Source organism: Halichoeres trimaculatus, unplaced genomic scaffold (assembly GCF_033239565.1).
Source record: "Halichoeres trimaculatus isolate MK-OKI-2021-1 unplaced genomic scaffold, fHalTri1.1 fHalTri1_scaffold_24, whole genome shotgun sequence".
NCBI lineage: Eukaryota > Metazoa > Chordata > Actinopteri > Labriformes > Labridae > Halichoeres > Halichoeres trimaculatus.
Window position 1 is genome coordinate 2118361 of NW_027437202.1, and position 25436 is coordinate 2143796.

At 42.4% G+C, this 25436-nt stretch overlaps 2 protein-coding genes across 6 annotated transcripts in view; one reads left to right on the forward strand and one right to left on the reverse strand.

Annotated features, from left to right (window-relative positions):
- Positions 1-2784, reverse strand: part of atp11a (ATPase phospholipid transporting 11A) — a 34194-nt gene extending 31410 nt beyond the window's left edge. For 4 of the 5 annotated variants that reach the window (XM_074664615.1, XM_074664612.1, XM_074664617.1 and 1 more), the window contains exons 1-2: positions 2620-2784; positions 2363-2523 (exon numbers count right to left, since the gene is read on the reverse strand). In XM_074664615.1, the coding sequence (XP_074520716.1) occupies positions 2363-2407 (45 nt within the window). In that variant the 5' untranslated portion in view covers positions 2408-2523; positions 2620-2784. The other variant, XM_074664613.1, reaches the window with a different exon arrangement.
- A 1226-nt stretch (positions 2785-4010) lies between these two features.
- Positions 4011-14804, forward strand: tubgcp3 (tubulin gamma complex component 3). The gene is made up of 23 exons (XM_074664846.1): positions 4011-4190; positions 5213-5320; positions 5613-5680; positions 5795-5872; positions 5973-6181; positions 6736-6914; positions 7100-7212; positions 8266-8391; positions 8483-8551; positions 8648-8780; positions 8860-9026; positions 9915-10025; positions 10108-10216; positions 10720-10909; positions 10988-11123; positions 11203-11271; positions 11349-11484; positions 12058-12146; positions 12383-12514; positions 12595-12735; positions 12810-12926; positions 13010-13104; positions 13180-14804. Exons 1-23 carry the CDS (start codon positions 4115-4117, stop codon positions 13244-13246), a joined length of 2718 nt encoding a protein of 905 aa, XP_074520947.1. The 5' UTR covers positions 4011-4114; the 3' UTR covers positions 13247-14804.
- The last annotated feature ends 10632 nt before the right edge of the window (positions 14805-25436 follow it).

The window sequence follows — 25436 nt, forward strand, 5'->3', positions numbered from 1 at the left end:
GTGAACACCAGTAACCCTTTAATCCAGGAGGTGATAGAGCCAGACAGAGAAAGAGAAAGAGGGAGGCGTTTTGTCCTGGATTCCAGATTAGTCATCAGTGAAGGAATGCTGCCCGCCCGGCTGCTCCTAACCCACCTACACGCTGACATGATATCAACACATCGTTTCTACACACTCAGCTGAAAACCTGCACAACTCTTCACGGTGCATCTGATTAAAGCAGGGCTGCATGATCAAGATCCCAATCAGTTTCATTCACTAAAACTTCATGATGTGGACGACAAAATATGACGAATAATGGTTAAATTCAGTGTTTGGTAGTTTCAGATGACGTCCTAAGAGTGCCAAAAACTAATCAAGGAGGAGAGCTGAATGCCGCTATCAGCTGATTCCAACTAGTCGGACAGATTCCTGGCATTTTAGGACTTGTGGTTCCAAATCTCAGGCTCTGTTTTCCTGAAAAGCTAAAACAGAAAGAGAAAAGACAACAGCCGTGAAACCTCTTCAGCGTCTCTGGTTTAATGGAGGGAAGCAGAGTGAATCCACCACAACTACAGCGAGTGTCAGTGATTACATTTAGTCCTCACTCAGCCTCAAAGAATGAGCTCTACACATTTCAGAGGCAGTTATTGTGTAACATCCTCTGGTTTTTACACAGGAGTGAGGACAGCCTGACTGGTTTTAAGAGGAGCAGCTCAACCCTGTTAGTGTTTCTGTCATATTTCACAGCTTTAATGAGGGATTCTCTGAACTGAAAACAAGATGTTTACAGAGGAAAAATCTGATATTGTGTGTCCGACTTTCTGCATTGACTGATTTACCAAAAAGCCCCGCTATCGACAGCCAGATGAATGTTCCTAACTCTAATCTTAAGCATGCAGCAGACAGTCTCTTCCTGTTTTTTTTGCAGGAGCAATACAATCAATTTAAACCCCAACCCATTTGTCTAAAGCAGTTATCCAGATCAATTAGCCTTCATCAGCATCCCACATCCTACCCTCACATGCTTGTCTCTGCATGTTTCTGTCTACAAAGGCTCCACTTCAGCCTCCACACAGCGGGACTTTTATGTTATCTGCCATTTGGGAGGCGAAGTTGGAGCCGAGCGTGGAGCCAGTGCGTATGAACCTTCGCTGGCTCTAGTGCGAGTGGTGGGGCTTGCACCGTCTGGATTAGCGTCAAACACATTACCTACAGTGGAGCCTAATGCAAGCTCGCACAGGCTGGACGCTCCTCTGCTGTGCATCGATTTCAACGAGCAGGGAGAAAACAACGGGATTACATAATTCATGGGAGTGATGGGGCTCCATTTGTGGAGCGACTGGGAGAGCACTTAAATAAGATCCTACCACCAACAACCATAAAACAATACATAACATTACAACTGCAGTCTGTCTGCATATCTCTACATGTTCTGTCACGCCTGTGTATTTAACCTACTGTTCTAAATGCTGCGTTACAGCAGGTGATGGCAGGTAACTCCACCTTCACTAGTAACAGCAGCACTCTGATTTGTTTACTTATTTGCTCTGCTGATACCTTAAGTACTAATCCTTTTATAACACACTATTGACAGATTTTGCATGTACTAACTGTTAAAAATGCTTTAACACACTTTTCTGTCAGGAGATATAACATTTTCTCAAAATGAAGCAAGAGTTTATGATCTCAAAAATAATCTTACAAGTTGAAATTTCTTTGCAACATATTACAAAAGGTAATTGACCACAAAATATAAGTTGTACAAACTAAAATTTTGCATTTTTGTTGTGCGCCAAACCTCATTCAAAAATCTGACAATTTAAAACAGGTTTCGCATATTACAAAATGCTCAATAAACGTGTCATTATGCTTGATAACACAAAAGTAAAAGCTAAATGTGATATAAAAACTGCACAGAATACTAGTTGTCACCGTACACTAGAGTTTTCTGTAAAGAAATTACTAAACAAGGTGTCAATATAAAAAGAAATCACGATAAAGATGAAAATTCGCAATATTTCAAAAGAGGTTTTGTGTAATTTAAACGCACATCTACTTTCCCGGTTTTTAAACTTTTATACACAAATGTTTTATATAAAAACAACACCTCTAAAAATGAAATTGTACCCTTTTTTAAATATTTTTCCAACTCATTTCTTTTCCTCTCTAACGGCTTCCTTATCATCTCTCAATGACCCACTCTTCACTCCCTTTCGCGAGTGAAACTTAATCCGGATGAGTAGCCGCTTCGGCGGAATTTGAAACCCATAGTAGATGAAAACTCTCACATTTTCTGTTTATCTTTATGGTTTGTGAGCACATGTGTGTGCAGATACGAACAGTGGGAGAAATAATACACATTTAGGGGTTTTAAACTCACATATCTGCTGATGAGGGTCCGAAGAGTGCTGAAATCCATCCCCATCTTGATCCTCTTTCCTCCCCGGACACTTCTTCTTCTTCTCTTTTACGCGTCGTTAATTCACAGGAGGTGTTTACTTCTTAATTCTCCTCCTTTATCCATGACTCCCGCTCTTCTTCCTGAATTAAAAAAGTAGGACGGAGTGTAAACCTGAGCTCACCTCCACCTCTATAGAAAAGGAGGAGTGTGTGTGTGGGAGTGTGAGCGTCTCTCACTGAGTTCAAACAGGCACAGACAAGTGTGTTCCTCCTCCTCCTCCTCTTCAGACTATGAGGAAGAAACTAGTATCAGGTCTCTCCTCCTCCTCCTCCCTCGCGCTTCCTCTCGGTAATAATCTTCTTGTCTCGCGCGGCGGCGAAAGGAGCTTTTCTCTCATCTACGTCACCAGGTGGTGGTGTGTCTGTCCCGGGAGGTAAGCGCATGCGTACACTGGTGATTTTAGTGTAATTGATCGGACATGAGTTAATTAGAGGGATTGATTTCTTTTGATGGCGTGGTTTATTTTGTGTGTGCGTGTATTTATCTCTCTCTTTTTTTTAAATAACATTCAATTTAATTTAATTTAATTTAATTTAATTTAATTTAATTTAATCTGTCTTTTTATTTTATTCTTTTTTATTTATACTGTTAGTTGGCGGGGAGGGACACCTAACATTCCAAATCTGCTGAATATATACCATAGGGAAATTTGCAGGGTTGCAGCAGCAAAGAAGAAAGTGTGTGGTGAAAATATTCATTATTGAGAATAGCTCAAATAGCATAATATAGCGAGAGAAACTTAGAAAAAAAATGCACATACTGTCCATTTCTTCCGTAAGCCTCCAACCTAACAGGGTCAAGAGAGCAGCCCAGGACTGAGCTGGACTTCTTTGCAAGTCTGTTCAGTCTACAACTTACGCATGCTTTATCACACTGTTTTAAACTCAAACATTTTTTTCTATTGAAGGTTTTATTTAATTTATATCTTGGAATAAGAACTCCACCCCCTAAAAAGAAAAATAGGAGGTACATTACTAATACAACTGAGTACAAACATAAATATTCATCACAAAAAAAATAAATTACAGTAAAAAAAAAAATCATATTTTTCAGTGATGTCTATCCATTGTTTAAAAAAACGCAGTGATAACTGAGAGTGACACAAGTCATATTTATCTATTCTATAAGGTTGAATTGAATAGTCTGGGAGCAGAACCAAGGTTTTAAACTCGCTTTGTTTCCAGTGGGAAATGTTTTGCTTTATTTGTCCGACTTCTGTTTCCTGGAGACGCATTTCGGCGGGTTATGTTGGAACACTCACGTCACTCGTTCCGCAGTAACATTTAGCATATCCGGTTTATAGCTACAGAATAAACCGTTTATTTTCACCACAAATTCCTTTAAAACAATCAGTTATTAACTTAAAAAATACTGGAATATACATGGAAAAAGAACAGTATATTAGTGTTCAATATTATTTATATAGTTAAGCTGTATGTGTGGGTTAAACAATTACTACTGAAGATCATATTTATCACACATTTCAGGAACGTCAAGCGAGAGGGAGATTCCGTGCTTTTATTTTGTAGCAGCTACGGCGGAACTTTCTTCCTGCTTCCTTTACGCTTAACCGGACTTGCCAAAATGGCGTTGTTCGTAGTGGGTGACTTCAGTTAGTTCTTAATAATTTCTGTTATTAATCCACCGTAGGACACCAAACGCTCCAACAGCATGGCGACTCTGGATCAGAAATCACCCAACGTGCTCCTCCAGAGCCTCTGCTGCAGGATCACGGGGAAAAGCGAAGGTACATCACTTAGCGTTAGCATCCTCCGTTGCAAACCAAACCCCGAACAGAATATGAACACTTCATGTTTACGAGTACATTCGGCTACCAGAAACACTTCAAATTAAATTCTCAGCAAGTGCCTGATTCTTTTGCCTCTTTTTAACAATTCGGCTTTGCTCTTTTACACCAAAAAGTAATACATTTCCTCATATTTACTTCTTTACTCATTTGGTGCGAGCTAAAGGTGATGCGTCTTAGTTATAGATTGTTTGAGAAAACAGTTAAACTATGAATGAGGTTCAAGCTGTTTGATTTCCTAAACTGTGCCGAAATAAATAAAGGCTCTTCAAGGATCTTGTGTTGAAAGATAAACACATTTAAACATATCGTTGTGTTAAAACTGTAATGTTTGTCTGTAGTTGTGTTTAGCCGCACGACACGGGGCTAGGTTTCCGCTGCGTAGCTGTCAGTCACGCGGGGATGGATGCTGTCGGTGCACCGCTAGCATCATTTTAACAAAATATAGAGCTGATCCTCCTGCTATCAAGCTGTATGTTAGTTAATCATAAGTTTTATCCTTATTCTGTTTCAAAACACTGCATGGATGCTAAAAGGATTGTGTTGTTTGTGTGGTACTCGCTGCAGGCCCCTGCTGGATGCAGACATCTGAGAGGAGGGCTACCATGTTTGATCAGAGAAAGCAACAAATCCAGAAATATGTCAATAGAATCTAGTGTTTTCGTCGATTTTGGTTGATTTAAGTTGATATAAAACACCCAAGCTTTGGAGTTTGGTTGTAATGCTAAGCTGTGATCCAAAACATGACTTGTAGCCTCTCATCTTGGCTCTTTATTTACATCCTTCACACAGCATAAGCACATTTATATTAATGATGTACACTCTTACTTCAAAGTGTAATGCATTTGACTTTCAAGGACACATTATTGTGTGAAAATGTGGTTAAATGCATGAAAGGACTTCTAGTGTTTTTTGAGTGTTGTTGGTAATTTACCCAGATCTCCTTTTAATCCTGTCTCCAGCTGAAGTCGCCCACCAGTTCCAGTACGCAGTGCGAGTCATTGGCAGTAACTACGCCCCCACTATTGAGCGAGATGAGTTCCTGGTTTCAGAGAAGATCAAGAAAGAATGTACGTACCTTTGAGACAAATGTGACAAACTGTGGTCTGTTTACTTTAATTTACACTAATCTAAACCTTAATAACAAAAGCAGCCACTGGAATTCTGAAAGATCCCCCTCTTTTTAAAATGTAAATGGTGATTCCTGCAAAGTTAAAAGCATTTCTTTCATTTTGGAGGTTTTTATGAAACAGGTGTGAGAACAGAGCCTCCTCAAAGCACTCCACATAAGACTTTTGAGGCGCTTTATTGTTTTATTCTGACACTCAAACACCTGAGCTGACAGATTCTGTCTTGTTGCAGTGATGAAGCAGAGGAGAGAAGCAGACGCTGCGCTGTTCTCTGAGCTGCACAGGAAACTACAGACACAGGTTCGTATTTAGCTGATACCCCATGAGTCAAATCAGGTTTTGATTTTGAGATTAGTTTGAGTGATTTTCTGATGGATGGTTTGAGATGATGTTTTTATGTGATGCTTTTGACAGAGTGTCCTGAAACATCGCTGGTCTGTCCTCTACCTGCTGCTCAGCCTCTCTGAAGACCCCCGCAAACCATCCGGCAGGGTGAGGACACACTCTGCTTCTGTCATCTCTCACCCTTTGTGATTCAAGCTGAGAAAAAAAACATGAAAATAATCATGTCTTTGTTTTTACTCACTGTCAGGTTGGAAACTACGGCGCCCTCTTCGCCCAGGCTCTCCCAAGGGATGCACACTCCACGCCATTCTACTGCACCCGGCCTCAGAGCCTCGCTTTAGGTTACGGGGACAGAACTGCTGCTCTGTCAGGCAGCGTCGGCACCAGCGGCATCTCCAGCCTGGGCGTGTACACACTGAACGGCCCAACGCCAACACCACAGTCTCTTCTGGCTGGGTGAGCTATTTTCAAATCAGCTGAAATCAAATCAGACACATTTCTGAAACGTTGACTTTCACATGTTTTCCGAGCGTCATCTTTGTGCCGTGCTCGGCCTCACCTGTCAGATGTGTTTAAGCTGCTTCATTGTGAAATCTCAGGGGACCTGAAGGTTATTTATCTGCTCGTCATCCTGTAAAAACACTCAGCGCTTTATAAAGCGAGCATCAATTAGCACCAGGAAATAAACTTCCCCTAAATCTGTTTTACGAGGCTTCAGAAGGCTGTTAGCCAAACATCCTGCTCAATAATGCAGAAGGCCTTCAGTCCAGGGCTGTTAGGGTTCACCTTTCAGGCTAAAAAAAAGGGCAATTCCGCACTAAAATATAATGTCTAAAACTGTCTCCAGTCTTTGAGTTAAAGTTAAACTTTGAAAGGCCTCTGCAGGGTGTTCAATTATGTAAAAGCGAACTTTAAAGACTTCAAAGTCAAAGAAATGTCTCCTGGAGCTGCATTCAGACGTGAAAACTGAGAATGTTTCTCATGTTTGCGTGTCTTTCTGCATATTTCAGTCAGCCTCCTCAGTCTGCAGCAGCAGCAGCTGCTGCTGCAGCTCAGCCTCTGGGATCTCGTCTAGCCTGGGCTCTTCCTGTCAGCTGCTCCCCGTCCTCTGCTCTGGCGCTGCCCGCCACTCGGCCAACACTGGGGCCTGTGGTACCGTCCAGCAGAGTGATCCAACCTCGCAGAGACGGTCAGTGATGAGAAACCGGACTCTTTGAATGATCCTGCAGGATAAAACACAACAACATGATGTGATTTTGACAGGGCAGATGTTTTTATTCTACATAAAAGTGCAGCTGTGAACACATCTTTGTTCTGAAGCTGAACTTAAAAAACCTCTCCTCTGTGTTCCTAACTTGTCCTCTGCGCCCACAGGAGAGGTGAGTGAGGCGGCGCTGGTGCGGGACATCCTCTACGTCTTCCAGGGAATCGATGGCAAGTTCATCAAGATGAGCGCCCAGGAGAACTGCTACAAAATAGACAGCAAGGTACCCGAAGCCCCTGGAGCCGGAGCACAGCGCAGTAAAACTTTTATTAGCGTCAGTAGATCAGCAGGTAGCAGAGGGCGAAGCAGGGAGGAGTAGGAGGAGGAGGGGATGAAAAATATCTTCTCCCTCTTTTATTTTGAAGGAATAAGTCTGTGTGTGTGTGTAATATCATATCTATTTAGGATGATTGAACTTAAAAGAGAGATTCAACAGATCAATACGAAGCTCTTTGGCTCCGATCCACATCGACCTCTGTTTTCCTCTTTTCACCGTCCTTTCATTCCTCCTCCTCCTCCCCTCGGTTTTTGTCGATAAGCCTCAGATGTAACCTGTCCCACGATCTCTGAGCGGTGCTAAACTTAGACTGTGGTCAGTCTGCTGTCAGCAGAGATGATTTAGACGACTGTTTGTTTGAGATGTTTTTTTGCACTTTTTGAAGCTTGTTTTGAATCTGCTCCATCAGTGTCACTTCAGTTTGTCCGACAACCACATTTGAGTTTTATTTTGAGCTTTGAAAATTGATCTAAAACCTGAAGCAGACTGTCTGCTACAATTTGGTGTTAGCTGCAGGTTTGTACGATAATTTGTTTCCTGACAGTGTTGAAAACTATGATGACCCGGGACATATTTTATATTCCAGATCTTAGCATCCAGAATATTATCATGATCTGGATCGTACTTTTACATCTGTCAGAAATTATGGTGACCTTGTCTTGTATTGTTTTGCAAAGCAATCCGACCATTTACGGTGGAGTTATATACACATATGGTGAAAACGTCCCTATCTCACAATGATAAAGAATCCTTTAAAAACATCCTGGATCTAGACAGTGATATGGATCACCTCCAAAATGTAATCACTTCTTCCTCATCCTATTTTGAACATTTCCTGATAATTTCATCAAGATCAGTTCATTACTTTTTGAGTTATGTTGCTCACAGACAAACTGACACACTCTCCCAAAAACATAAACATCTCTGTGGTGGAGGTAATGATGCTGGAGTTTAATTTCTGTTAAACTTAATGTTGTAATACCTGCTGTTTCCCACCAGGTGGTGCTGTGTAAGTCCCTCAGAGACACCAGCATCAGACTGGCCGAGCTCGGCTGGCTCCACAACAAAGTCAGGAAGTACACCGACGCCAGGAGCCTGGACCGGGCCTTCGGGCTAGTGGGACAGGTGTGTGTGCACCTGAAAGTGTAAAATATGAGTTGGAAAATGTGTTAAACTTTGTTCCCACTGACACACCTGTGTATTCGTCTCTCCTCAGAGCTTCTGTGCATCACTCCACCAGGAGCTGAAGGAGTATTACAGGCTGCTGTCTGTGCTGCACTCACAGGTACACGCAGGAAACACTCCTGAAATGATCACCCACAGTGTGCTGTGATGAAAAGGTTAAGAGGTCAGCGTGCGTGTGTGTATGTGTGTGTTGTAGCTACAGGTAGAGGATGAGCAGGGTGTGACTGTGTGCACAGAAAGCACTCTGACTCTCAGGAGGCTCCTCGTCTGGACGTACGACCCCAAAGTGCGACTCAAAACGCTGGCTGCCCTCGTCGACTTCTGCCAAGGTGAGCTCCTCTAAATCCTGGATCGTCACTGCGTTAAAAAAATAACCACGTCTAACCGTGTTCGTCGTTTGCCGAACAGGTCGTAAAGGAGGGGAGCTGGCCTCAGCCGTCCACTCCTACGGGAAGACAGGCGACCCACAGATGAGAGCGCTGGTGCAGCACATCCTCAGCCTGGTGTCCAACCCCATCCTCAACTCCCTGTACCGCTGGATCTATGACGGGGAGCTGGAGGACACCTACCACGAGGTACACACACACACACACACACACCCTTTTAGTCATTTGGATGCTTTCTTTGGCTCAGGCAGGAATTTACAGCTCATTTCTGGAACATTGCTGTTTTCAAGCGCTCTGATGTTTGACCCTGATGAGAGAAATAAAGGAGAGGCTGGACAGCTCTTTAAATGAGGACTGATGAGAGCAGCGTAATGGAAAGCTCAGTGATGGATGCTTCTCCTCTACTTCTCCCTGCCCTCTCCGTCTCTCTGTGTTCCTCTGTTTTTAAAGTGTGCAGGATTAACTGTTCGTCTTCACTGGACACAGGGCTTAAGTGCTGTGTTTAAGACAAAGTTATTGAGCCTTTTAGGAGGAAATTTACTGGAGGAAAACTTCCTCAAAACTTTTGCAGTGAGTGGAATGAATCCCGAACTTTCATGAGCTTCAGATAAAACCAGCCCTAGCTTAAAAAATTACCATTTAAATGTCAAATGAGCTAGAATCAGAGTTTTTGTAACAATTGGGTTGTCCTAAGATTTGACTCCTGTGACCTGGAGCTCCTGAGAGTCACGTCAGCATGCCCATTTGAGCAGCAGCTGCAATAAATGGACTCTGAGTGAACGTAGCAAAGGATAAAAGCCTCCAACATTGACAGATCTATTTATGTCTGACACTCATCAAAGTTTCACTGGCATCATTTCAGAGTCTTGGAATAACCTGCTGTAAATAGATGTGTGCATAATCAAAACGCAGATCCAGTTAGTCAGACGGAGACATGAGTAACTGCTCCTTTAATTTCTATTTCTAAAGGTTTAGAACCTAAAATCTGCACAGACTGCACCCTCTGCTGGACAAACGTTGTAATGATCTCTTAACGTGTTCTAAAAATCTGAATATTCATGTTTTTTTCTTTTTCAGTTTTTCGTAGCATCAGATCCCAATGTGAAGACAGACCGTCTGTGGCACGATAAATACTCCCTCAGGAAGTCGATGATCCCCACCTTCATCACCATGGACCAGGCCCGCAAGGTGAACACACCTGCACCCCGCCTCAAACCTACACATCCAGATTGTTCCATCAACATCAACTCCTCTTCTGTCCTCATTCCAGGTCCTGCTGATCGGGAAATCCATCAACTTCCTGCATCAGGTCTGCCACGACAGAACGCCACCCGGCAAAATCACACCAGCGTACAAGTCTGCAGACACAACCAAAGATGGTAAACCACTCAAAGCGATGCGCAGTGTTTGATTTTGATTATAGTTTTTTACCTCAGTTAGTGTGTTTGCTTCCTGGCTCTGTCATGTGTTTTGCTCCTTCCCAGCTCCGGCAATCCTGCACCTCTGCAGCAGATTTACAAGACTTCTATCATGATGCATCAACACCTTTACTGTTAAAGATAGTTACATTGTGTTTTATCTGTGTTTGGCTTCTGCTCCTGAGTCTCATGTTCATGACATCAGCCAGTTTAGTGTCCTCGTGGTATTGACGTTGTCGTATTGACGGAGCTGAGTTGACTGGCAGCGATCGATACTCTTACCGCTCGCTGACCTCGTCCTCCTCTGCCTCAGACGGTGAAGAGGAGGGAGGTATACTTAGCTTTCTGATCGATTCAGTTTGCAGGACTTCAGCTTTGATCTCCAGCTCTTACTGGATCAGCTGGCGACATCTCTACTGTCCAAGCATGTGTTTGATCCCAACCCAACTCTCTTTTCCTTCCAGCTGCAGAGCTGCTGTCTGACCTGGAGGGGGCGTTCCAGGAGAAGATCGACGCCGCCTACTTCGATACCAGCAAATATCTACTGGACGTCCTCAACCGTGACTACCTGCTGCTGGAGCACCTGCAGGCCATGAGGAGATACCTGCTGCTGGGCCAGGGGGACTTCATCAGGCACCTCATGGACCTGCTCAAGTAAGAAAACACTTTTCGACAAAACATGCCAGAAAAGTTTGCTCTCTTTGTAACAAAAGTCTTTTTTTTTTGCCACAGACCAGAGTTGGGGCGTGCTGCAACGACTTTGTACCAGCATAATCTGACTGGCATCTTAGAGACGGCGGTCAGAGCCACAAACGCGCAGTTTGACAACGCAGAGATCCTGAAGAGGCTGGATGTTCGTCTTCTGGAGGTAATCTGTTCTTATAAAAGTTAAACTGCTCATTTTTCAGGCGTCAAGTTCCAACCTCCTCCACATCTTCCCTCCCCAGGTGTCTCCAGGTGATACAGGTTGGGACGTCTTCAGTCTGGACTATCATGTGGATGGACCCATTGCTACGGTATCCCCCACACATGCCTGAAAACACAGCTTCCTGTGCGTCTGTGTGCAGAAAACAACAGGATGTGTCTGTTTCAGGTGTTTACAAGAGAGTGCATGGGACATTACCTGCGGGTGTTCAGCTTCCTGTGGAGGGCGAAGAGGATGGAGTACACGCTGACCGACATCTGGAAGGGACAGATGTGTAACGCCAAGCTGCTAAAGACGATGCCAGGTACGGTGTATAGAAGGTGCAAGAAGGTCCATAAGAAAATAGATGCTAACATCTACCATTCCCCTTGTTGCTGGGTTAGCACGGCTAGCTTGTCCATTTTATTGGAGATAGATCTTACGTTCCCAATAACGATGTATGGACAGACAGGTCGATGTCGTCACCTCTTGGCTCACACCTGAGAACCAGCATGTCCTTACCTCCTTCTCCTCACCTTGTGGGAAACATCGGGCGTAGCACCAGTTAGCACTGACATGTTACAGGCTGCGAACAACTGATTTTACAGTTAAACAATGCAGCCATGGTCACATGAAGGATCTCAAGACAAACACAGGAGCAAAAATAGTAAAGTTGGTGTCCACGACCAACAAATGAGCCGAATAAACGATGAATAAAAGATGAAAAAATCACAAGAAACAGACAAAGAAGGCAGAGCTGCTGCAACAGGCAGCCACAACCAACAGGGTGGCGTCTAACCTATGTTTATTTTTCATTAAAGGGTTAAAACTATGGTTTGAAAAGTGAATTCATCAGAGGGTTTCACCTGCAGCCTGCTGTTGTCCTTTTCCCCTCCAGAGCTCTCCAGCGTCCTGCATCAGTGTCACATCCTGGCCTCCGAGATGGTCCACTTCATCCACCAGATGCAGTACTACATCACCTTTGAGGTCAGACCATTAGCAGTGCTGTTACTGTCTCCGGCTGTAAAGCGGTTGTAATTACAGCTCACGCTGCGGTGTAAAAGCAGCAGATTTACAGGATCAGCTGCGAGGTGAACTGAGTTTTTGGAGGAGGAAGTTTGTTTGTGAGAACTTTCCTGAAAGAGAGGAAGATATGGATGTGTCAGAGTATTTCAGAGCTGTGATTACTCCACACTTCAAACTCAGCGTGTGATTTGATGCAGGTGCTGGAGTGCTCCTGGGATGAACTGTGGAACAAAGTGCAGCAGGCTCAGGATCTGGACCACATCATCGCCGCCCACGAAGTCTTCCTGGACACCATCTTCTCAAGATGTCTGCTGGACAACAGCAGCAGGGTAACACTCACTCATTAACAGCTTCAGAGACAGCTCACACAGCACCCCAGCACTAACTCCACGTCCGTCTCCTCATCCAGTCCCTCCTATACCAGCTCAGATCCATCTTCAACCAGATCATCGCTTTCCAGAACGAGCAGGACTCCCTGTACCGCTCAGCACTGGAGGAGCTCGCCCTCAGGCTGAAGTTTGAGGCCATGAAGACACAAAGAGAGGAGGAGGTAGGAGGAGTTTCCAGTCTTCCACACAGGAAGTAGCTGTGCCCCTGCTTTGTCTGAATATGTGTGTCTTCCAGGGTGAGTGGGGAGTGACCGCCGAGCAGGAAGCAGAGGAGAAGAAGAGGATTCAGGAGTTCCAGGAAATGGTGCAAAGGACGCGCTCTCAGTTCGACAGCCTCTCCAAGTGCTACCAGGTAAAAGCCTGACCCCCTCCAGGAGCAGGAGCCGATCCCTCTCATGGTCCAGCTCTTAACCAGTCTGCGCTTTTTTCTTTAAGGGCACTGTGCAGCAGTTCCTGGTGCTGCTGATGACCAGCTCAGATGAGAGTCTGCGTTTCCTCAGCTTCAGGCTGGACTTCAACGAGCACTACAGGTTCGTCCTCAAGCATTGCAGGGTAGCTGAACGCTGACATGTGCTGGCTTCCTTTAACCTCTCTTTGATCTGCAGGGCCAGAGAGCCCAGGCTGCGAGCCTCTCTGGGCGCCACCCGCGGGCGACGACTGTCAAACATCTGACTTGACGCTTGAGCATCCGCACGTGGCTTCCAGTCATTGAAGCGCAGGGTGTGACATCACAGCCTGCAGACTTTGAGCTCTGCGTGTTTTGATGATGTCATGCCTTGGAGGAGGGTTCTAGCAGCGCTGCTCTGGAAGGAGTCGCCAAGAGATGACATCATGAGGGAAGAGCTGGGCGAGGACTCTGCAAAAGCTGTCGGAGCGAGTCACACCGCGCCACCTCACATGGCATGCCTTATCCGAAGAAAAACATGCTCAGCGTGGTCGCCAAATGTCGTCCTAGCCGCACACAGGAAGTGGACGCAGCATTGCAGGCACCAGTTTCTGGTTAGTTAACCACCAAATTTAAACCTCAAGCTCAGGTGCTCTTGTACCTATCAGCCAATCACATGAGAGTTTAATATTTGACTCTGAACTGTGATGCTACGTCCACTCTTTAAACAGCCTGTGGTTCAGAAACGTCTAATGTATGTAAATAGAGTTTATGCAAAAAGTGTGTGTGTGTGTATTTGCATCTTTACACTTCAACACGTGTGGCTTTGCATCGATCACTAGGGTTCAACCGATTTCTGTCTGACAGTTTGTTTCATTTTCTATCCGTAGCATCGAGTCAAAAAGGTTAAATTTGAAATATGGCGGCACAGAAATGTGTGTCAGGAAACATCGGTTGAACCTTAGTCCTCCTCCTCCTCCTCCTTCAAAGTGCAGGGTTTTCTTGTGTGTCAGGTCAGCTGTCCAATCACAATCACACAGAGGATTTCAACACACACAAATACACACCAGACAATTCAGCTTCCAAAGGCGTGAAGACTTCTCTCATACAGACGTTTCATTTCACCTCTCTTTATTTCGACGGGTTCAAAGTTAGAAATCTGGGATGCTTTGCCTTTTTTCTTGACCAATTTTAGGCGCAAGTCAAAAAAATAAAAGATCTCCATCCTACTTTTGTGTTTGTGCGAGAGAAGCCCCCACGCCTGAAAAACAATCCTCACAACAACCACGACAACCTCACTGCATCCAGGAACAGGAACTATCAGATGTGTCTTTAAGAAACTGTACATAATCCTCCATCTTCAGAGAATGTAATGCTAACATATATTAGCTCTGGCGGTTTATTTTCACACACAGGTCTATGAAGAAGTGTTTGTGGTTAATCACTTGAATTGTCCGTGTTTGACCGTAAAAGTGTCATTTTTCTTCCTCTGAGAGACGATAAAGATAAATCTAGCAAAGAAAAAAATGTGATGACATGCGTTAAATTGAGTCTCCCCCTGGTGGCCGTTTGCTGCAACTAAAACCAGACAATTTGTACCAATCCTGATCTAACAACTTTATCTTTCCACCTCGCAGCAGGGTCATGAAACAAACTGGTGCTGGATTTGGTCACATGACCTGTTGTCTCACACTCCCCAGACCCCGTCATGCTCATGTGAACTGAACTAAACCTCGCCCTCCTCCTGTGTCTGTCTGTCCTCCACGTTGTATAGCACATAATGTATAGAATACAGGGAAACAAACCATCCTGCTTCTTCTTTAATAATAAAATGTTTTTATATGACCTCCTGTTTGACTTTTACTTCCTGTCACATTCCTCTTTAATTGACTCAGAAATAATCACGACAATTTGTTTAGCAAGCGACAAGATTATAAATTTGAAGATGTTCTTTTTGCAGAAGTTGCTCTCCTCTTACCCACCACAAGGGGGAGCTTTAGCCACTTCAGAGTCCATGAATCTTGGAAACACAGAGGCCAAATATGGATTACAATAGTCCCAGATTTATTCTAGTCTTGGGTTGAAAGACTAGCGCGTATCCGGTGATCGACCCACCAGCTGAATATTATAATGATCACATGTTCCCATGCAACAAAGAGGGTAGCCAATGACAAACTGGGCACATTTACTGAAAGGATCACACAATTAAATTCAAGGCTTTCATTTATCTCACTCAACAGGTTTCCCAAATCATCTCTGGTCTAACTCGGGTCCCCCACCTGTCTTGAAATGCTTCCTGTGAGCAAAAAAAAAAAAGAAAATAAAAAATAATAATAATTATTAAAAATAATAATAATAAAACATTTTAAAAGTGTGGCCGCGGGTTGTTTTTCCTCCAGGCCGCTATTGGCACTGTGCGCCCGGTGTGTGCCACACCTCACCGCGTGTCTATAAATACAGGTGTGGGTAATTAGTCAGCCTCTTCCCCCCTGCTTCCACTCCTTGAGGTGACGTGGCGTGTCTTTGGGTACCTGTGGATCCTAGTGCTTTCATCTCCCATCCGGGTAATGCGCCTTGCCGTTTTCCCATTGATGCTGGTGCGCTCTGTGCGTATTGGTGACTCAGTTTCCACCTGTTGTAGTGCTGTTGGGGCTGGCTGTGGCTGCTGGGTGGACGGATTGCTCTGCTAGTGGCTCTCCTGGTGTTTCTGGGGTAAGTATCTGTTGTCTGCCTTTTGATGTGTCCATGGTTTCCTGCTGCACATTTACCAAAGCTTCACTTTCCCTCTAGTTGAACGGAGCGGCAAGCCATCATCTGGCTCTTTCTTCAGCATTGGACTGTGGGACGTGTGAGAGGTTTGGGATTAAATACGGAATGCTGATATTTTTTAAATTGTTTTCTCATGGTGTGAGGGGGTCATTTTGTGTTATATTTCTGTGTTAAGTTTGAGGGGTTTTGTCTTTTGGATGACTGTGGTTATTTTTATGGGTTATTTTTGCATCTAGGTTACCTGTCTTGATATTTTGAATTGCACGAGTGTGATTATTTTTGTAGGTTAATCTTTTGCATTTAGTTTTGTATTGAGGGAGTGATTTGCATGTTTGTGTTTATCTTTATTTGATTACTTGTGATCTTGTGATTTTTTTTTGCCCAATTTGCTTGCCGTTAGTCTGTTGGAGTCATCTGAATTTAGTTACTTTAGGACTGTTTTATTCTAGGGTTCTTTTTTGCTGTGTATGAAGTTGTGATTTTTATTTATTTATTTATTTAGAAGAAGATTTGTCATAAAATAAATATAGCGCTCTTGTAAGTATCCCTCTGTCTCATTTCCTAGTGGTCTAATGAACCTGTGTATTTATTTAGACAATTTAACTAAAAGAGTTTTCCAGAGGTGAAATTCCTCCAGGTGGCGTTGCCTTTTAAGTACTCCCTTAAGTAGTCAGGTTGCTTAAGTCAATATATAGGATGACCATAAAACACCATTTTATCATGTAAAGATGCTAAATACACAACCATGCATGGCTCAATTAAAAGGAAAGTCAACTCCATTGGATTCCTTGCCCCAAAAATGTAGATTCAACCATTGAAATCATGAATTTAGGTAATCTAGGAGGTAAGATATAGAGAAATTGGTTTTTGAAAGAAGCCTGTTTTAAGCTCCAAGATGGCTGCTATAACGACCTCAGAAAAAATGGCAACATTGGTTTTCTGATTTGTACATTATAAGGTTTCCTAACATGTATAGTTTTACAAATCTCAGTCTTCCTACAAACTCATCTGGCTGAACTGAGTGGCCCTGACTAAAGTACCTTTCCTAACACTCAAAGTCACTTTACAATCAGTTTAAACCTAAAGAAAGAACTCAGTGAAAATGAATAAAAATAAACCAAAGTAACATGAAGTTGAAATTAATCAGTGGGATTTTTTAATGCAGATTGAAACTGATTGTTTTGAATTGAAGGAGGCAAGTCAATCAATGTTTCTGTTTCTGATGTGTGCTGGGAATGATTTGTGTTATTAGAGTTGTCTAATTGCTTAATTTTTTTTCTGCTAGAACACATCCTACATTTTATGAATCTGTTTTTCAGTCTTTTTCAAACATGTTCAAATAAACAAATAAAATGAAATGTGTGGATTCTGCACACACACTGGAAACAGTTGTTCCTGAACAGTACCAGGGTTCACCACTAGAGGGAGTAGCAGCCCTTTCTGTCTCTGTGTCACACTTATCAGTCTGATGAATCTGTTTCCTAAAGATGCTTGTTTTTTTAAATCAGTCTTAGAGTTTTTGTTGGATTTATTCTCAAGATGTTTTCATGGAGGAGTTTTCACCCTCGTTCCTCCTGCAGAATATTCTCCAGTCTTCATTTCAGTCTCAAAACCCTCGTCCTAAAGCTTTGTGCATTTTGTGTGTGTGTGTGTGTGTTTGTGTGAGTACCTGTTTATTTGTCCAGAGAGCCATCCCTTCACGCCTTCGTACTATAACAACCTCTCATCTTTGTGGATAACACTCGGAGAAAATTGTCAATTTAGAGAGCTGGGGTCCCCAGAGGCCCAGAGTCCTGACTGCTGAGCTGGAACAGACACAAAACCCAGATGTTCATTTATTTTTTTTTACTCTGCTTTTTTCTCCTGCATGTGCTTTACATTTCAAGTTCAAAATAATCAGTTGTTTCTCTGAGTATTCCCAGCATCCCTCATGTCATTGTTTCTCCTTTTTCTGTCCTCGCGTTAATTCTCTGTGAACACCAGGCTCAGATCAAACACCCTCCCTGAGAGGAAAGCGAGGAAACGTCAGGGTGTGAGTGCGTCGTCATCTCAGGAAGAGACAGCTGACATTTAACGTCGTTTCTAGGAGCAGGTGTATCACAGAGAGTTCTATCAGATGGATGATTTCTCCCCCTGTCTCTGTCTTTCTCCTGGTTGCCAGCTGAATCCACAGTTTGCTGTGTGTTTAGTTTAAACCTCAGCTCAGGCAGAAGAACAGAGCAGATCAGATCAGGGTTTCTCGTTTCAGCTCGCTGAAGACCTAAATTTAAAAAACCCTGCATTGTGCCCGGGACCTCCACCTCCTATTGTTCCTGTTTGCTCTAACAAGAGTCCTGAGGATAACTTGTGCTGCAGTAATTGGACATTTGCATTAGCAGGGATGATAATGAAGCTAATTAGGCCAGCAGATCAGGGGATGTAGGTTTAGTTTGGTAGATTTACCCGCAAACTAAACAAACGTGAGAATCCTCAGGATCTTTTTCACCTCCTCTACTTTTGAAGTGAATCCCCGGTCGCTCATGCTTGTTTTTCTACAATTAGAGCCTCATCGTGTGTCTGCATCTACCTCCAGAAACTGATTCAGGTGACTTCTCTTCATCTCTCTGGATTTCCTGATGTTGCAGCAGGCTTTCGTTCCTCCTCCTCTTCCTCCTTTCTGAACCCTCCACTCAGCTGTCTAGGTGAAGCAGTGCAGCCTCGTCTCCTTCCTGAGACATTAAAAGAGAGGAGTGTTAGTTTAAAGCAAAGGATTCAAATGTGAAAGTTTGTGTGCTGCAGACAGGAGGGAGCATTCGACAGCATGCACACGGTTCCAGCTGAGCTACCACCGCTCTGATCAAATGATTTCCTTGTTGTGCACGGCGCCGCAGCTCCTCGGCGTGCACAGGACAGCAGAGCTGCCCGTCAACACGCCGCTCAGGGTCTCAGCGGGGGAAGCTGTGTCTTGTTACACTCAGGGGCTGGAATATTCTCCCTGCAAGGCGGCGAGGCTGAGGAAAACAAGCGTGAAAAGGCCAGTTTGAAGAAGAAAAAAGGATAATTCGACACTTAGAGGGATTTCAAGGCTTCAATTTTTGGTTTTAACTAGCAGCACTGTGTGACATTTCTCTTCCACTGCCCCTGAAGCTGCCCTGTCCCTCCCTGAGCTTTATCAACCTGCTGCATGTGCTGGTACAGGAGTGAATACTCCAGGAGACAGATCTCCAAAGCTCTGCAGGTGTAATACCTCTGTAAAGGTCAGGAGGGGGCTGGGAAACATGCAGGAAACTCTTGGAAGGGTTGTTTTTTTTTGCAGATGTATGAGTAATCCTGCACAAATAAATCTGTGTTCATGGATTCAGATCAAGAAAGGTTTGAAGTTAGACATGCATGCTCCCCAGAGGAGGTCAAAGGTCACTAATTCACCCACTAGACATTTCATACTCAGGCAACTTACATCAAGTAGTGGTGCTGCTCTTTAAGCATTCACCAATACACCAGGGGTCAGATGCTCAAAGAATTTAACCTGGATCCAAATGATCCATTTTTTTTTCAAAGCAACAGAGGATTGGATCACCCTCATCCAGATACACAGTTTTTAAGACTACCTAATCCAGATTACCAGGGCTTCACAAGTGGGACAGCATATCATAATGTGGACTACCAGCTCTGTAAAGAACAACAGGTAGGAGATGGGGTCATTGTAAGTGTTAATTTATTTTGAGACAAAACAAAAATAATATTAACATTCACTTCTAGTTTTAATTTCTTTTATGACCCCTAATCTGAGCTAAAAAAAAAAAAAAAAAAAAAGAAAGAAAAAAAAAAAGAAAAGCAAATATACATAAAAAAAATACAAAGTGGATGTTTTGAAAAAGTCTGAAATGCAAAAATAAATAAATAAATAAAATGTTTAGAAGGCTGATCTGAAGTTTCTTTCCAGTTTGCTGGAGTTCGCTCACTTGATTTGTTCCTCTGCCAGGAGCATCTCTGCTTCTGCTCTTTCAGTTTCTCTTACTTTCATACTGAAAGAGCAGAAGCAGACGCCTAAGCTAACTTTATCTACTCTATCACAGTAATGGTTAAACATGTCAAGTGCAAAATAAAAATCAAAGTTTCTACACTTTATTGTTGAATGTTGTATTATTTGACCAATTTTAAACTTTTACTATAATTTATTCCTGAATTCCACTTTCTGATGGGATCAGGATAATCCTGTTCTTTGGATCAAAGTGAAACAAATCCTACTGAAAAGTTCTAAACAACACAAACTGTTAAAACTAGGATTGTACAACTGGCGCCTAATGATCAGCCCAACTCTACTTCATTGGAGATCTGCCAAAAGCTGCTTCTGGATGACAGTTATAGCGCCACCTACAGTCCTGGCATGCTCACAACAGCCCTTTTAGTAAGGCGTTTCCATTGATTTTTTTTCACTGCCTTTTTTTTTGCATTTTAAGGTTGTCGTCTGAACGTGGCTCTTGTTGAGTCTTGCAGAAAAGGATGCCTTCATTCAACTTGTTTGCTGAGTTAGCAGGCTGCAAACAAAAACAGCTAACTTGGACAATACTTAAAACTTAACTATTAAGCTAAAAAAAAGCTAAAAACGCTAAAAAAGCTAAGTTTTAGAACACATAGGCAAGATATTTGGATAATGAATTACACTGGCCTTGAATGGAAGCTATTGTACTGTGTGCGTCAGTGCCACTTGCTCACGACGTACATTACAAAGTAATATTAACAAATAAATAAATAAAAGATATTAATAACACAAGTTAAAATAATAATAATAATAATAATAATAATAATAATAATAATAATAATAAGTAATGGATAATGAAAATAATAAAATAAATAATGGATTAAAAAAATAAAATAAATAATGGATAAAAAAAATAATGTTATAATTAAAATAAAAAATATATTTAAAATAAAATAAAAAAATAACAAAAAGATTAAGAAACAATAATAATCAAAAATATTATCATCAGTGGTTTTATTACTTTATTGTACTCTCCATGTGTGTTCACTCAGCTTTATGCTTTTTTAACTGTTTTTAATAAGACCTGTATTGTGTTTGTTCCTCTCAGATATTTATTATCTAAGGCTGATGGCCAATAGTTGGAGGGCCCCCCTGTGTTTTTTGCCCAGGGCCCTAAGGGACTGTAGAGTGGCCCCTGCCTGTTTATGAAGCCCTGCTACAAACAGCTAGATAGACACCAGGCCTGCAGACGTGCTCTTCCTCTGGTTCCAGTCATCGAACGTGTCGCATTAGCACCACATCCAGATCTTTATTCAGCCAGGACGCCCCGGATGGGTTGACGGACACATTAAAGGATGAGCAAAGAATAGCTGATTAGCGCTCTTGTATTCATACCCATGCACTCCAGTTCTGCCGTCAGTCATGAGGCCTGATGGGAGAAGCTGTCTGCAAGGCTGGAAATGCCACCATCTCCTCTCCCTGACTGACAGCGAAAACAGAAAGAGGGACGCATCGACAGGCAGGAGGGGCTGCAGGAGGCAGCAGGGCGGAGCTGTTTGTTTGTCTGCTTCATGTTGGATGAATGTACCACGGCATTTTTAACATTTAACAGGAAAGACACATCACACATCAAGTCTCATCTCATGATAGCATGAGACTCTCCACATCCTCCTGACACCTCTTCAGCTGAGAGGCTGGGAAAGTGTCAACCAGAGCAGGTTAACAAAGTTTGGACTTGTCTTTTTTCCCACTAACAACCTAGAGTAATTGCCTGCAACGACTGCCGCTGCACACCTGAGCAATTACCCATTCTGAAAGCCGAAATAGCCGAGCGTCTGCAGCACAAACCGCGGGTGAAATTGCTTGAAGGCCAGACGTCTCTCACACTATGATCAACAGACAAAACCGTCTGAGTCATCAGACTAAAAAGCTTTCTCTAAAAAAGAAAAACTTAATTGTGAGGCTAAACTAACGGCTGCAAAGGAGGACAAAGCAGCTTTTATTCCAGAAGATAACAGCAGTTTGGAGTTGTGCATCTGTAAGCAAAGAATGCATCGATTTTCTATTTGGACATCTTGACCTCCCTGCATGTGACACACACTCACATGCACACACACACACACACACACACACACACACCAATCAAATGTTCTGCTCCACTGCCAGTTGCCAAGGTCACCAAACCAGCACACCTACGGCTACCTAAAAGCAAGAAAAACACTTGATTCTTCTCTGCGTCTCTGTGCAGCAGCCGGGGCATTGATCTCTCCCTGTACCCGGCTCTCTTCTCTCTCTGCTCCAGTCCATTTCCCCCCTCCGTCCCCGCCAAAATAAAATGTTCTATTCTCACAAGAAGAAGTGCTTTCTCTCTTTTTCTCTGGAGCAGAGACTTCGAATCCACTCTGTAAAAAAGTGGATAAGAAACGCACAAAGTGGCCTGGTTTTTCGATACCTGTAACTCTTGAAAATACTCTGCTTTTTTTTATTTCAGTTTTCAGAAACGTAGCCACAGATCTGTTTTTTTTTTTGTCGTCTGAGGAGAATCAGCTAGTGTTCAGCCTCTTATAGAGAATCAAATGTGATTGAAAGCCCAAAATTCTGACAGAAAACTAGTGTGTGTTTGTGAGACGAGAGCAGCCAGTGAAATCATATTCATATGAAATGAAATATTGATGAAGTTTGATATTAAAGCCTGCTCTCTAACTTTAATATTAAACCTGCTGAGGTGCCCTTCAAACTGCTGTAATAATGCACTCACTCTTCTCCTCTGTATCCAATAATGTCATTCGCACACACAGATATCAAAAAAATACTGACGCTCACTCTTAGATTGGTAGTTAAAATACTTTTTGCACAGTTTACATAAACTTTATTTATAAGATAAACCACCCTTATCTAATGTTGTTTCTACTTTTAATGTCATAAAAAAAATCCTAGACTTTGTTCAAACAAAAAGTTACTTTACAGCACGCTAAGGTTTGATACTTTCCTGTATATTGCACTATTTTATCTTAGGATATAATACAATATGACTTAAAAAGTCTTGTTACAACAAGTTATAGTAGTTTCTGAAGCCATTCAATATGTCATGAATCCATATGATACGAAAAAGTACATTAAGACACCACAGGATTAAATACGTGACGATACATTATGCTAACATGTAACTGCGGCTCAGTAGGGTAACAATATGAAGTGTCCTTGAGCAAGACACTGAACCCTGAATTGCTCCCACTGTTAGTCAGTGTTGTGTGGGTGGGTGTAAATGGATTAGATAAAACCGATGGTTTCCAATAGGAAAATCCACCATCAGTGTGTGAATGTGGTGTGTATGGGTGAATGAAGACTAGCTTTGAGTGGTCTGAGAGACTAGAAAAGTGCTATATAAGTACTGGTCCATTTACCATTTTTACCATATGAAACAATATGAGACAACAAAGGCACGTGACAAGAAGTAACAAAAGTTTACGATATGTTATGAAACCATGTGTTCAACATATTAAACGAGTCCTTACGGTATGTCAGGAAATGATGCAATATGCTACAATCCACATGATACTATATGATCTTATGTGACAACAGGATTTGGGTGAGTTTTGAAGAATTATAAAAAATCATGAAGACTTAAAATGTGATAAGATGTGTTATAAGAAATTACATAGGATGCTTTGTGATGTGTCACAATGCAACAGATTGGATGTGTTACATTAGATTTGTTGTCCCATAGAATTAGTTGTTATATAGAATAGGTGTTTACACATAAGGTGAAGTAGCATAGGAAAAGTTGCTACACAGGGTGCATTACGTTGCAATACAGGGGTGTAACAATGCAATAAATAGGGTGCATTATGACAGGATTCATAGAGTGTGTTATAATGCAACATTTAGGGTGTGTTACAATGCATTGCCTAGGGTGTGTTGTTCAAGTGGCAACCTCTGGTCTAAGAATATGAGACAACACTGAAGTGCTAAAATCTGCTGTTTCTTGAGTGTCCACTTGAGGCTGGCTCTGGAATTACAGGAAGTCACATCCACACCAAGCCAAAAAAAGCTGTTTTTACAGCAGAAATTAACCAATTGGCAGCCTGGTTCAAAAAACCTCTCCTGACTGAGTTGCTAATTTTACTATCAGCACACACTATATGGGGGTTGAATTTTTTTCTAACCCAGTTCAGAGGATATTAAGATCACAAGCTCACCCAATCAGAGGCATAGCTTAGGTCACATGACTGACAGGCGCCTTATAGCTGTACTAAAAGCCCTTGCCACTTCCAATATGGCTGCGATGGCCGATCTGCTTCAAAAATCTGTTTCAGAAACAGACGGTGATATCGGGGAGACTACGTCTATTAATTATACAGTCTGTGGTGATGTTACATTGGGTCCACTACACTGGGTGTGAACCAATGAGATATATGTGTTATGTTGCTACCTAGGGTGTGTTACGCTACAATACATGGGGTGCATTACAGTGTGGGGTTTATCGATGAGTTATGATTTGTTACAACATCACAAAATGTTTTGATAAGAAAAGACATGTTAAGACAAGTAGCAATACTTTATGATGTGTTTTGAAACTAAATGATACTTATGAAATGATGCATATCATCACATTATGTGATGACATGATAGAATACTAATGAAACCACAAGATACTGTTCAACACAACCATTTCATTATTAAACAGCATGAGGAAACAGCACAATATGATGTTAGCATAACTTATCCTTTCAATATTTCATGTTTATAACCAATTCATTTGAATAGTGTCCACCCTTTTAAGAACATTGATACCAGCTCACAATCAACAAATCTGCAAATAATAAAGCCTCACACCTATTTTGTCTTTTGGTATAATGTGTCCGAACATCTTCCAACCCTGTGTGGGTTTATACTTTGCCATCCAAAACTTTTACATAAGATCCAAATGTCTTTACAGTGTGACTTCAGACTGAACGGCTGAGCGTTTGGTGGTCAAGCTGAACACGGAGCTGATCCACAGAGATGATAGGTGACGTAAGTGGATGTGATTACTGAGACAAAAAAAGGCCTAGTGACTCATGGCAGCTGTGTGAGTGTTTGTGTGGATTTAATCTGTGAATATAACTCCTGGATGTGTGAAATATTAGAGCAAACATCTCAATGCCGAGAACCACGATCACATTCCCTGCAGTGGTGTGGAGTAAATGATTGTTTCATGGCGTACGGGGTGTGAATGCGATATTTCAGATTTAATTTAGATGGAATTAAAGTGCACTCTTTGCTTTGGGCAGGCTGGATTTTCATTGACTATCTCTCTCTGTTCTTCCCATCTCTCCCTGTATTTCTCAGTCCACTGCTCCTCATTTGCATGACAGTTGAGAACAATATTGCCAAAGCAGCGAGACAAAGGCTCCGCTCGTCTTTAATTTGGTTCTCTTTTCTCTCTTTCAGAGACTCTCGCGCAATAAAACGTTTCGTAAGTGTGTCAGATTCAGCGTCCTCTCAGCTCTGTCCAGAGAGGACGCAGAGCACAGTTACTTAAGACTTCTGAAAATAACACAAGTAAATGTAGGGTTTCATAACAGTTAAAAACAGTCTGTATGGAGAGCAACAGCAGGCAGCAGAGACCCTTATCCTCCATCTTGCTTAAGTTGCAAAAATTAAAAATCTAAGACGCCAAATTTGTCCAACAACCTGTAAAATATGAATAATGAATTCCAATGTTCTCGACTCTAAACGCTGCGAGAGATGAGTTTGTTCCTCTC

What these genes read in the sequence shown, in the direction of transcription:
- tubgcp3 (XM_074664846.1), top strand. Translation starts at nt 4,115, where the DNA reads ATGGCGACTCTGGATCAGAAATCACCCAACGTGCTCCTCCAGAGCCTC. An exon ending in CCTTCGGGCTAGTGGGACAG is followed by an intron (nt 8,392 to 8,482) that starts GTGTGTGTGCAC and finishes GTCTCTCCTCAG; the next exon opens with AGCTTCTGTGCATCACTCCA. An exon ending in TGGATGGACCCATTGCTACG is followed by an intron (nt 11,272 to 11,348) that starts GTATCCCCCACA and finishes TGTCTGTTTCAG; the next exon opens with GTGTTTACAAGAGAGTGCAT.